The sequence below is a fragment of the Dendrobates tinctorius genome, unplaced genomic scaffold (assembly GCF_039654945.1).
Source record: "Dendrobates tinctorius isolate UK_male_01 unplaced genomic scaffold, ASM3965494v1 ptg000332l, whole genome shotgun sequence".
NCBI classification, from domain to species: Eukaryota; Metazoa; Chordata; class Amphibia; order Anura; family Dendrobatidae; genus Dendrobates; species Dendrobates tinctorius.
In genome coordinates, this window is record NW_027361998.1 from 10722206 (window position 1) to 10736706 (window position 14501).

The window sequence follows — 14501 nt, forward strand, 5'->3', positions numbered from 1 at the left end:
CGGTGTTTTATAGACCAAGTCCTGCTGAGAGATAACGAGCTCGTTACAGTGTGTCAGTGCAGGCAAACATCTGAGAGCAACCAGTCCCCAACTGTGACACTGTAACAACCACTGCTGTGAGCGGAAGGCTATACATCTAATCCTCTCCTGTGTGATACTGACTGCTGAGCCGTGTATCTAATCCTCTCCTGCGTGATACTGACTGCTGAGCCGTGTATCTAATCCTCTCCTGTGTGATACTGACTGCTGAGCCGTGTATCTAATCCTCTCCTGTGTGATGCTGACTGCTGAGCCGTGTATCTAATCCTCTCCTGTGTGATACTGACTGCTGAGCCGTGTATCTAATCCTCTCCTGTGTGATACTGACTGCTGAGCAGTGTATCTAATCCTCTCCTGTGTGATACTGACTGCTGAGCAGTGTATCTAATCCTCTCCTGTGTGATACTGACTGCTGAGCCGTGTATCTAATCCTCTCCTGTGTGATACTGACTGCTGAGCCGTGTATCTAATCCTCTCCTGTGTGATACTGACTGCTGAGCCGTGTATCTAATCCTATCCTGTGTGATACTGACTGCTGAGCCGTGTATCTAATCCTATCCTGTGTGATACTGTCTGCTGAGCCGTGTATCTAATCCTATCCTGTGTGATACTGTCTGCTGAGCCGTGTATCTAATCCTCTCGTGTGATACTGACTGCTGAGCCGTGTATCTAATCCTCTCCTGTGATACTGACTGCTGAGCCGTGTATCTAATCCTCTCCTGTGTGATACTGACTGCTGAGCCGTGTATCTAATCCTCTCCTGTGTGATACTGACTGCTGAGCCGTGTATCTAATCCTCTCCTGTGTGATACTGACTGCTGAGCCGTGTATCTAATCCTATCCTGTGTGATACTGACTGCTGAGCCGTGTATCTAATCCTCTCCTGTGTGATACTGACTGCTGAGCCGTGTATCTAATCCTCTCCTGTGTGATACTGACTGCTGAGCCGTGTATCTAATCCTCTCCTGTGTGATACTGACTGCTGAGCCGTGTATCTAATCCTCTCCTGTTATACTGACTGCTGAGCCGTGTATCTAATCCTCTCCTGTGTGATACTGACTGCTGAGCCGTGTTTCTAATCCTCTCCTGTTATACTGACTGCTGAGCCGTGTATCTAATCCTCTCCTGTGTGATACTGACTGCTGAGCCGTGTATCTAATCCTCTCCTGTGTGATACTGACTGCTGAGCCGTGTTTCTAATCCTCTCCTGTTATACTGACTGCTGAGCCGTGTATCTAATCCTCTCCTGTGTGATACTGACTGCTGAGCCGTGTATCTAATCCTATCCTGTGTGATACTGACTGCTGAGCCATGTCTGACTGGTTGCTGTGGGAGTCTGACTGGTTGCTATGGGAGTCTGAGTATCTAAGGGCCATTAGTCCTCATGTAAACAAACCAGTGTAGAATGGCAGAAGACCAGATCACCATTTCCTCAGCAACCAATCACCTCACTGCTTTCATTTTTTGTCTACCACTATAGTGATGTCAGCTGGACTGTGATTGGTTGCCATGTGCCGTACCCATATTGTCTATTCGCTATGCTAATATCAGACCCTGGACCACCACATACCTCACCCCTCCGAAAGACCGGGATGGAGGAAACACAACGCCGCCATTTACATTTTATGCTAAGCCGCTTCCCCCAGTCCCTTAGTGTTCCCACACAGTACAAAACCCCACAGTGCCCCCCAACACACTATGAAGCCCCCACAGCACTCCGCACACCGTATACTGCGCCCACACCCAGTATAAAGCCCCCATACACACAGTATGAAGCCCCCACAACACTCCATTCACAGTAAAGTGCCACACACAGTATGAAGCCCCTAGTGTCCCCCAGAAATGGTATGAAAATCCCACAGTGTCCCCCACACACACAGTATAAAGCCCCCACAGTACCTCCTCATACAGTATAAACACCATATAGCGCCACCACAGAGCCCCACACATAGTATAAGACACCCACCATACCCCCACACAGTGCTCCTCACATACAGTATGACGCCCCCACAGTGCCCCCCACACACACACACATTATGAAGCCACCAGCACAGTATGTAGGCCCAATTCTTCCCTCCCTACTCAAAGTATAAAACCTCCACGGTGCCCCACACAGTGAAGCCATCACAAGGCCTCACACACACAGTATAAAGCCCCGCAATGCACCCCCTTTAGTACCACCCACAGAGTATAAACCCACCACAGTGCCCCTACACCGTATGAATCCACCACAGGGGCCCACACACAATATGAAACCTCCCATACGTGGCGGGGTAGCTCAAACAATTGATCAATTTTTTGCTAAATGTCTCATTTTTGAATACAGATAGAAACCAATGTGTGTTTTCACACTTTATGTATTACGTTCTGACCACAAGCAGTGCTGGCTTCTCCCCCTCTTTTTTTTGATATTGGTTTTGTGGCTGACCACCACTGTAGCCGTGCGCGCTGGGTCATGTACGCTATTCTTTCTGTTTTCTTAGTGATTGATCTAGGCTGCTGTTCACATTAACAGCGGCCCTGCCCTGCCCTAGGCTTTATTTGATTACGCACCTGTATCTGGGCCTGGATCGTCCTTTATCTGTGGTGCTGGTCAGGCAGTGTGGAGGTTGGACCTGAAATGTCTGCATGGACCTGGCTAACCTTTATCTGCGCTTGTCCTCTGGTGCCATAGGAACGATTTTGAAATGCTTGAGGTACAGTGTGCATGTAATGAGGTCTTGCTTTTATACATTTAGGAGGCCGCAATGGCACAGCGAACATAAAAAACGTAGAGTAGGACTCCCCATACGAGACTGCCTTGACGTGGCGGGGTAGCTCAAACAATTGATCAATTTTTTGCTAAATGTCTCATTTTTGAATACAGATAGAAACCAATGTGTGTTTTCACACTTTATGTATTACGTTCTGACCACAAGCAGTGCTGGCTTCTCCCCCTCTTTTTTCTTGAAACCTCCCACACAGTATGAAGCCACAACAGGGCCCGATACACAGTATAAATCACCCACGGTGTGAAATCCCCACAGTACTCCCCACATACAGTGTAAAACCCCACACAGTATGAAGCCACCAAATTCCCCCTCCCCTAACCCACAGCCCCCACAGGGCCCCACACACTGAATAAAAGGCCTAATAGTGCCCACACACAGTATGAATTCCCCACAAGGCCCTCACAGTATAAAACCCCCACAGTGCCACCAACACAGTATGGATCCTCCATAGTGCCCCCCACACGTTATACAACCACCACAGTGTCCCACAGATGGTATAAAACCCAAAGAGTACCCCCACACAGTAGAGTATAAACCCCCCACAATTCTCACACACGGTATGAAGCCCAATACAAAGTATGATACCCACCCATGATTCCCAGTATGCCCCCAAAGTATGATGCCCCCACACAAGCATCCCACTTGTTAGTGTGTCCTGCTTCTCTGCTACCTCGCTGGTCTCTGCTGCCCAGTCATGTCACCTGATAGAGTAGAGACTACCCAGACTGAAGGAGTAGAGGTCTGTCCTTACCCTGCTCCATCACTGTATCCTAAGGGTATAGATACAGCTGAAATCTGGACTTGCCTTGGGAACCAGGTGACAGCTCCCCAAATGTGGGAGCCGTGTGGGTGGTGTCACGGTCACGTGTGTCTGGACGCAGCAAGTGCCGCAAGGCGAACCCATGTGATGCACGTGACCCTGGATACACCGCCTCCAACTGGCGAATTTAGACATTACATGTAAATCTGGAAACCCCGCCTCCAGTAAGGCGAATTTAAATAATAAGGGAAACCTGGGAAACATTAACAATGGTGGGCCCTGCGATAGGGAACAGGGAAGTGGAGACCTCCTGAGCCAGTGTCCCTGCACTCCTAACGTTCCCTATGCCGGTTCCGCACCGGGCGCGCAGCAGGAACCTAAAATCCCTAGCTCGCCCTGACCTAAACCCTCACTAGGGAATTGGTCGGTGCGGAAACTAATCCCACCACTGCACTAAACACACATGAGGAAAAATGACAAAACAGGGGGAACACCACTTAGCTTTGCTCTGTTGCATACGCTCCTAGCAACAGAGCCCACCACCTGCATGCATCTTCTCCACCCGGATCCATCACCATAACTGGATCCTTCACCATAGTGCAGCCTTGGAGCAGAGTCCACCACCAATTGCAGAAGTCCAGTAACAGAGTCCCAAAGATGAGTTCAGCTTCTGCCCAAAAAGTCAAGCATGCTTGAGTCCAGCTCTCAGCAACCAAGTCCCGCATGCTGAGTGCAACTCTCTCCATAGTCGTCACTCCACCAAGCCATGCAAGCACTTCCTGCCGACACCATAAACTGTGACTCCACCACGCCATGCCAGCCCTTCTTGCAGACCACATAGCTGCCACTCATCCCCTCTGGCTGGGCTGCGCAGGACTCATGTTCAGCTCCTTCCTCCCCCAGGCTTACTTGCAAAATGACACACAATATCACCAACCATGATTGAACACACCTGGCTCCCTTTTATAGAGCCTAACACCTGATTTGTAATTGCGTGCACATTAACCCTAATACTAAGGTGCGATACCACTCACCACCACCGGGGCAACTCAGAATGAACGACACCACGTGTAATAATTCTAATGGCCACCGGGGGCAATCACAACACACTTTGGCACCTAGCCAAAGGAAAAAAAGTTCACTTTTCCATTTAATCTGTCAGATCCACGCTGGATCATGACAGGTGGGAGGTGTGCAGACCCTCCATATCCCCAGCTCTTATTTTAGCTCCAAGTGTCTTGTATCTTATGGACATCACACTTCGTCATTCACACTTCACAGCCAAGATCGCCATCGTCTTCTTATAGAAGTCATGTGACCTTACCCCCCCCCTTCTACGAGAGGGTGACCCAAGGCAAAGGGAGTCATATCCACTTTTGCTTCCACAGTGGAACTACAAGTGGCTGCATGCCCTGTTTACTGCAGGTAAAGCATGTCTACAGACAAAAAAGCTCAGAAAAACAAAAAACAAAGTAGTGCAGTGGGAGCAGTGGGAACGCGCGTCGGGGCCCTGACTCCCTTTACACCCTCCAACTTTCTGTAATTTTATTTACAATTGGAAACTTTATTTTTTTCGCTATTTCCACTTTTTTTTTGTATGTTTTTTTTGGTGCAATTTTAAACATTTTCTAAGAGTTTTGTACAATTTGCTGCTTTTGGGGGATTGGTTATGCCACAAACAGGCGTAAATTCCTTCATAAATGTGGGCCAATGAGTTGGCGTGCCATCCGTAGAAAGTGCAGGTAGCTGGATGAAACTGAGGTCTGATTAAGGCTGTACTGGATTGGTGTCTTTTTGTGGGTCAGCCATATTTTTTGTGATCGCTTGGGCGAGTGTTGTGCCAGGGATTGTCTCAGTCATCACTGAGATCACAAGATAACGAGAGGCCGGATGTGTTTTTCTCCAATTTGCAACTTTTTTCCAAAACTTTTTTTTTGGAATTTAACTTTTTTTTTACTTTTTTTTTTTTTGTACAATGTACAACTTTTTATGCTAGTCTTTTGAGCAATTTTCTACTTTTTTATTCTCTGGTTACACCTAATGTTCCAAAATGCGTCAGTCATCACCAATACAATCATGAGAGAATCACAGGGCGTCGCTTTGTGATCATTGGCTGAAAGAGAGTAACAACTAGTGGGGAGGAAAACAAAAATTGGGGAAAAAAATTCTTTTTTTTTTTTAGCTAAAGACTAATATTTTGTAACATTAATATTTATATCTGTCGGCAGATTAATACCTGGAAAAAACATCCACTTGGTGTGAAAAATCATCCACCTCCACAGACCCACATGATAATGAAGCCATGATACAAACGTTGCGTTCATCACTAACGACCAAGAAAAAAATTAATATTAAAATGGTCTTTACTAATTTTTTTCCAACTCTTAACCCTACATGATGGTTATAAATTATAGAAATCCACAGCTCTGTCCAACCTCAAAATATTTTATTTCCAAATTTTGGTAAATTTGTAGACTTCTGAGCGAAGCTCTAATTTCTTTGACTAGTCTGCTGGCAAGATGATATTTGTCTCATCTCTTTTCCTTCATGTCTTTCAGACCAGCGTCAGTATAGAGATCAGGTACCAGACCATGGACGGATCGGTGGGAGCCTGGAACGACGGGGAATTTTTGGATAATTCTCATATGAGAGGTGAAGTGGACGGCAATTTCCATCTAGAGACGGACAGCCTGCTTTCCGGACAGACCAATAACTCAGTGGTGTCCCCGGGAAGATCCCACCAAAGCCTGCAATCAGGAGACAGGGTTTTCAGAAGGTAACGTCCACCACAGTGACGTATGGGGTGGGGAATGATCATCGTTCCCTCCTTATACTGCTGCCATTGATTCTCCAAGTCGGAGCAGAAAGATGAGATGTTCTTGGTTCTGTAGGCATCTCAATGGCGTTCTCCTGATCCTTATGATTGTCCTCTTCCTTCACCTTTTCTAAACGTCATGGTCCAAGGTTTAGGAGTGCCTTTAAAGAGATTGTACAGGGGGTTAAAAATTATTTTATAAAGGCTCAGACTACATCTTCCAAAGCTTTCCCAGTCGAGGTGGTCCCTACTTCATGGTCCCATGGGTAAGCTCTGTGGCCATTTCTGATATGCAGTGATGGGGCAGAAATTAGAAACCAGTGGGGACCAAACAAGCAGTGAAACGGGAGCTTCAGGAAATTAATACAAGTGGCTGTGGATTCTTTGGCTTGGAGGTGTCTGGTCTGGGCATATCCGGCTTTTCCAGTGATCTGGGACCTCTCATGAAGGTTTGCTCATGTTAGTCCTGGCGCTACGTGGGCTCACAGCTCACCATGAGTAGAAGAGATCTCATACTTGGACTTAGTACAAGTGGGCCCCCCAGAGTAACAGAGGAGGGCCTGATGGGCCTGGGCTCTGAACCGATTGCTGATCACTTACCACCAGGGTCTATCACTCATAATTCAGGTCTAAGATGAAATATTAAACCGTGAGTATTTCACGGTGTAAGACTCGAGCACCTCCAAAACATTTGATGACCCCCTCGAGTGATGGTGAAATCCCACTTTTACCACAAAACCTCAGTGTCTCCCATTGAGTAGAAGGATGTATAGTGAGGACTCCATGGTCTATTACTCCAGACACTTCCAAAAGTAAAAAATATTGTGATTTGTCTTCTTTCCTTCAGTTTATCTTCGCTATAATAACCGTATAAATCAAACTTGTCATTTACATAAACCAATAATGTTTCTTACCTGGTGTAAACGCCGCTGTTCTCCTGAATCCGGCGCTGTTTTTCTTTTCTTCCTGCGCCTCTCCGTTCCTGAGATATGGCCTTATCTTCCCTGAATATAAATCTTGTCTATTTATTCAAGTGGGAGTGGTGTTCAGCTCTTCTGAGGGCGTTTCTTTGAGGACCACGCCTATTTGGCTTTAAAATGCCAGAACCACATACAGGGAAGAGGAGGCCATAACTCAGGAATGCAGAGGCACAGGAACAAGTGAAAGACCACGCCGGATTCAGGAGAACAGCGCCATTTACCCCAAGTAAAGTGGTATTGTTAAGTGACAGGTGCTCTTTAAGGAAGTCGCCGAATTTTGAATTCAGCTCCGGAGTTTAAGTCATGACTTGGTAAAAAAGATCAGTATTGAAATGGATTTCCAAATTTCCAGACTAACGTTCTTGCTCAGTTTCCTTCTCTCTTTCATCCTTTATTAATCTTGGCCGCCTTCTCATCGTAATATATTCCATCTCTGCCGACCATCGCCGTCTACGGAGGAGCTTTCATTTGTAAATCCTCCCGTCCGCCGGGTCCCTCGCTCTTGGTTTTTATGCGACAGCCCAGCGGAGACTCTTGTGTTCTTACAAGAAAGCTTCTTCTGAATGTGAAGGATAATCGCCAGTGACCCTGCGGGGAGCATTAATCAAAGGCTGCCGTTCATCACACAAAGAAGATGAAGCGGCCATAAAAATCCTGTGTCTGTGGCCCTATCGGAGCCCAGGCTAGAGCCGCGGGAGGTGAAGCTGCACATAGCCATACTGCAACATGGGTTGATATCAGAAATATGGAGCTTAAAGGGCTCGTCCACACCTGTCCTCCTGGTGCCCCATGGATCTAGATGCAAAACAGGGGTCTGTGCTGACCCCATTATTGTTCTGTTATCTCAATGCCAGGCAGAAGCTGCAAAAGCAAATGCATATTTTAGGGTGCATGAAAAGAGCATATGATATTTGAGGTTGCGTTACAGTCATAGTCTAGGCCTTCATTGACCTTGTATGTAATTATCCCGGCCTAGATCAGATGTGGTCACCTTGATGAGGTCTACAATGAGTATAGATAAGGACAAGGCAGATCATATGCATGCGGAGGGAATGCGGATCCATCATCGATAGGGGAAAATAGGTAATGGTCATCAATGTAAGAATATAGGAAAGACTTCTCTACAGTAAGAGCAGTGCAAGGTGGAAGTCACAGCAAATATTGATCCGATGACTGCTGTTGCTGAGAGTTATAATTCATGACTATAGATTGATGACTGATTCGGGGTAATTATCGCTGGGATCAGTAAGGAGAATTCTTTAGTCGTGGGTTAGTTTTGCTGTCAGGTTGTTCAGGGAATTTCTCTTTCTTTGGATCCATCATTAATAGAAGAATATGGGGAAGGGTTCTTTACAGTAAGCGCAGCACAATAAGGCGCTCCATATTGACCTCATTACTGATGCTACTGAGAGTTATGGTTCATGATTCACTACTAATGGAAAAGTGAAGATATGATGATTTTCTTCTGCTGGCATTATTAGGGATACATGGATCAGGGGTAAATGTGGTGGGGGGCGCGCTCCCTTCTGTGGATGTTTCTTCTCCTCCCTTACTCACTGTGTAGCCTTATTATTATCGTAAAGAACAAATGGTAATAAAGTGGACGTAGCAGAAGAATAGATGTAGCAGAGTGGAAATAGAGGTGTAAGTGTAGTAAACTGGCTGTAGCAGAGCTGATGTAGTGTAAGTGTAGCAGTGAAGTAGAGGTAGCAGAGTGGATGTAGTAGTGTGAGTGTAGCAGCAAAGCAGATGTAGCAGAGTAAATGTAGAGTGAGTACATAATGATGTAGCAGAACAGATGTAGCAGACTGAATTTAGTAGAATGGCGCATAGTGATGTAGCAGAGTGGATGTAGCAGTACGGTTCTCACCCTTGACAATGTCAGTAAGATTCCATATTATAGGAGCAGCTTATAACAAGTGTTATTAGCGCCCCATTCTGTTGGTGAACAGCGTCACATCCTGCAGATATAGGTGGGCTTGGACCCGCGGTGGAAGACTGCGTGCAGTGTATGGTAGCACTTTGGGTGGTCCCAGTGCACTGTACCCAAAACTCTAATGCGAACCCGGACCCCATTCAAATGAATGTAGGGACCCAAGCATCCTGTGTTTCCCACACTGTCATCTGTGTGGCAGCATGGAAAACACCGGCTCTGATCGGTGGTAACGTGCGCTGCGGTTCCACGCTGTCACACAGATGTGTTTGAGCCAGCAGCTGTGACTGTCAGTGCAAAGGTTACTGTTGGTCAGGCGTCAGCTGATGAGAGTACCACTCTCATCAGCGCATGCACTGTCTCGCTGACAGCAGCTAGAGCCGGCATAGGATGATGAGAGCATTAATCAGGCGGTGCCTGTCAAATAAGTTAATAAATAATAATTAAAAAAACAGCATGGCTGACAGCTTGGGTCTGATATTTTCAGACTGGGAAAGGGGTCCCCTCTATTCTTGATAACCAGTGCAGGTAAAGCTGACCGCTTGGGTCTGATATTTTCAGACTGGGAAAGGGGTCCCCTCTATTCTTGATAACCAGCGCAGGTAAAGCTGACAGCTGGGGGCTGATATTCTCAGACTGGGAAAGGGGTCCCCTCCATTTTTGATAACCAGTGCAGGTAAAGCTGAGAGCTGGGGGCTGATATTCTTAGACTGGGAAAGGGGTCCCCTCCATTTTTGATAACCAGTGCAGGTAAAGCTGAGAGCTGGGGGCTGATATTCTTAGACTGGGAAAGGGGTCCCCTCCATTTTTGATAACCAGTGCAGGTAAAGCTGAGAGCTGGGGGCTGATATTCTCAGACTGGGAAAGGACCATGGATATTGGCCCCTCCTAGCCTATAAATAGGAGCCTGCAGCTTCCCCAGAAATTGTGTGGTGGCAAGTGGGGTAATAACTTTGCTGTTGATGTCAGCTGTTTTATGTCCACTGACACAAAGCACAGAAGTTAGTGAAGAAGAGGGATATATAAGACGCCCCCATTACTAAACCCATTGTCAAATTTAATAAAGACACAAACACAGAGAAAAGTCCATATGTGCCAAGATAAGCTCCAACTCTGCTACATCTGGTTGCATTGCTGAGCGGTGACAAATGTTACCGCTCAGCCGGCAATCAGATCACACTGAGCTGAGTGTTAGAGTGCGGCTGCATGTGACCAGCGGTGACCTTAATGACGTTACCGCTGGTCACATGCAGCCGCGTTCTCACGCCCAGCTCCGTGTGATCAGATTGCCGGCTGAGCGGTAACATTTGTCACCGCTCAGCAATGCAACCAGATGTAGCAGAGTTGGAGCTCGTCTTGGCACATATGGATTATCGGTGGACAGGTAAGTATAACTTTGATTTTTGATTTTTACATTAAATGGGTAAAAGGGGGTTACTGCTGTACTTCTAAACCACATTGTGCTGCTAAGCTTTACATGTCCATCTGTGATATTCTCTGTAGAGCGGGTGTATCTCATCCTATCCTTTACCGCTCTGCTGCACAGTGCTGACATTGTGCTCCTGTCCTCAGGGATGAAGATGAAGGGGATTATAACAGTGAAGATGATGTGGGCGAGGGGGATAACAACAGCCAGTGTTCCCTGCTGTCCAGGTAGCCGGACCGGGTGGTGTGCGGTGTCGGGGTGCTGCATGGTGTGCGGTGTCGGGGTGCTGCATGGTGTGCGGTGTCGGGGTGCTGCATGGTGTGCAGTGTTGGAGGCCTGGTGTGCCCTGAACCCCCTGAACCTCAGTTATTTCCACCATTTTCCTGCTGGCTTTCTTGTCTTCACATTTCCGCTTTCTTCTTTCCTCCATATAATGGAGATTGTGTGACAGCCCGGTGTGCCTTGTCCTGCTTGTCGTACTGGTTGTCGGCGCTCCTGTATGGGGATAGTAACAGCGGATGATCTGCTCGTCGCACTTCTACTCACTTGCCACTAGATGGAGCCAGAGAATGAATCCTGCTGACGGTGCGCCTCCTCCCTGCAGGTGTAAGGTCTGCAGGACCCCCGACCACAATCACAGACGCATCCACCTGACGGGGAAACATTATGGAAATTGTGATACAAATTGTGTTATTAGATTTAATCACGTCACACACAGGAAAAGGAAGATAAAAAGTATAAAATGTTTAATATTTGGCGAGAAAATAGCAACATAGAAGCAAACATGGCCGACGGGAAGCTGAATCTTCCTGTCCCCGACACCTACTGGGCAGGAGAGGTATTACCGCCTGACTGTATGCTATCACTGCCACCAACTGGACAGCAGAGGTATTACCGCCTGACTGTATGCTATCACTGCCACCAACTGGACAGCAGAGGTATTACCGCCTGACTGTATGCTATCACTGCCACCAACTGGACAGCAGAGGTATTACCGCCTGACTGTATGCTATCACTGCCACCAACTGGACAGCAGAGGTATTACCGCCTGACTCTTTGCTATTACTAGCACCTACTGGGCAGGAGAGGTATTACCGCCTGACTCTTTGCTACTGCTGCCACCTACTGGACAGGAGAGGTATTACCACCTGACTGTATGCTACCACTGCTGTAATGTAAAATGTCTTTAAAGTATGATGTTTCTAGAACCTTCTAGAAATCTCCCACTTCACTCTGATAAGAAATTCAGCCTGTCAGCTCCTACAGCTTCCCTCCTTCCCCCTCCTTAACAGCCTGTGTCCGCTCTGGTAATAGGACACTTCCCCTATAGCATTTGGCACATCTCCACAGAAAGGAATGTTAATTAGTTGAGCTAAAGGAAGTCCTTTGTTTTCTGGGACATGTGTCTGAAATAAAATTATGAGAGATATCAAAATAGGCTAGCATGGGCTCCGATCGCGACAGAAAAACGAAACGGACATTTCTGTGATCTGCACGGACCCGGCTTCCCTACGGTGGCTCTTGCAAAGTTCTATCACCGCCAGAACCTGAGATATGGATTGCTCCCATCCGGAGTGTCCTAAGTATGGCATGTCTGATGTTGCTTTATTACATTCGATGAACTACAACCTATGAGGCCCTCAGTGTGTTGATACGAGCTTCCCTCGTTGAGATATGGTTATCATAAGTTTTTTAGCTAATTGGCAACTTGGAGAAAGGGGGGATGAACTTCTGCAGACTGCCCCTTTCGTGATGTCACAGACCCTGGGCTATAAGGCACCCCTACAATGAGTCAGTGGGAGCTACAGCGTCTGTGCCGACCAGAACCCAGATGAGTGGATACGTGTGGCTCCGCCTTCTCTCCCCAGCCACATGGTCTGCCTGATACCGACTAAGCACATGTGAGTGTTACTGTCTGCTTTTTAATCCCCTTTATGTTATATTTGTATTGTACATATGTAATGTCTCAACTTTATAGCAACTTTTATCTATGTAATCACTGCCCTATTGGGAATAAATGATAAAATCTATTAGCTCTGTCTCCATGCTCTAAGAAACGAACTATGCGCCTTTTTTAGATAATTACGCTACTGTTCGGGTCGGCTTCGAACCCCTCCATTAAGTCTGTAACTTAAGTGGAGAAACCAGGAGCTGGTGGAAGCGTGGTGTGTGCGGTTGGTTTGACTAGTTGGCAGTCCGGAAGGGTCTTATATTGCTGTAGGGGGTCTGCGGCCACAGCATTGATAATTCCCTTACTGCAGTAGTCTAATTGGCCGTGCACAACAAGCAGCCCGTCCGGCGACTAATTATCCTAGGGGCAGTTCCCTGACTGACCTGAGGGTAAGGGGGGCGCTGGACAGCTACGGGTTCCAAAGTGGAACTGAGAAAGCTGGATTTACATAAATCCCCACCGTTCTTGGAAGGTTGTTAGCAGTGGTGGGGCATCCAAAATACCCCCCTACGGTAAATTGTTAGAGCAAGATTAGCTTGCTGTGTTTTTGCTACATGGTGCCAGTGGTGGGATAACTAAGATAAGCCCCCACTGTGCCTGTGATAGCTGTGTGCCGGCACTGTGTCGCGTCCCTCCATCCGCTGACAAACCCGTGTCGGTGGTGGGATCGTGACCTATTGGTGATACAGGGTCCGCTGTCCGTCACAATTTGGTGGCAGCGGCCCACCCGTTCCTCACAACTGCCACCTACTGGGCAGGAGAGGTATTACCGCCTGACTCTTTGCTACTACTGCCACCTACTGGGCAGGAGAGGTATTACCGCCTGAATATGCTATCACTGCCACCTACTGGGCAGGAGAGGTATTACCACCTGACTGTATGCTATCACTGCCACCTACTGGGCAGGAGAGGTATTACCGCCTGACTCTTTGCTACTACTGCCGCCTACTGGGCAGGAGAGGTATTACCGCCTGACTGTATGCTATCACTGCCAACTACTGGGCAGGAGAGGTATTACCACCTGACTGTATGCTATCACTGCCACCTACTGGGCAGGAGAGGTATTACCGCCTGACTGTGCTATCACTGCCACCTACTGGGCAGGAGAGGTATTACCGCCTGACTGTATGCTACCACTGCCACCTACTGGGCAGGAGAGGTATTACCGTCTGACTATGCTATCACTGCCACCTACTGGGCAGGAGAGGTATTACTGCTTGACTGTATGCTACCACTGCCACCTACTGGGCAGGAGAGGTATTACCGCCTGACTGTATGCTACCACTGCCATCTACTGAGCAGAAGTATTACCACCTGACTATGCTACCACTGCCACCTACTGGGCAGGTGAGGTATTACCGCCTGACTGTGCTATCACTGCCACCTACTGGGCAGGAGAGGTATTACCGCCTGACTGTATGCTACCACTGCCACCTACTGGACAGGAGAGGTATTACCGCCTGACTATATGCTACCACTGCTACCTAATGGGCAGGAGAGGTATTACCACCTGACTGTATGCTACCACTGCCACCTCCTGGGCAGGAGAGGTATCACCGCCTGACTGTATGCTACCACTGCTACCTAATGGGCAGGAGAGGTATTACCGCCTGACTGCTACTACTGCCACCTACTGGGCAGGAGAGGTATTACCACCTGACCGTATGCTACCACTGCCACCTACTGGGCAGGAGAGGTATCACCGCCTGATTATATGCTATTACTGCCACCTACTGGACAGAAGAAGTATTACTGCTTGACTGTATGCTATCATTGCCACCTGCTGGACAGGAGAGGTATTACCGCCTGACTGTATTCTACCACTG

General features: G+C 47.6%; 1 protein-coding gene across 15 annotated transcripts in view; it reads left to right on the forward strand.

Moving 5' to 3' along the window:
- Nucleotides 1–14501, forward strand: part of OTOF (otoferlin) — a 339399-nt gene that overhangs the window by 131754 nt on the left and 193144 nt on the right. For all 15 annotated transcript variants that reach the window (XM_073561977.1, XM_073561982.1, XM_073561975.1 and 12 more), the window contains exon 5: nucleotides 6129–6346. In XM_073561977.1, the coding sequence (XP_073418078.1) occupies nucleotides 6129–6346 (218 nt within the window). The remainder of the gene's footprint in view (nucleotides 1–6128; nucleotides 6347–14501) is intronic.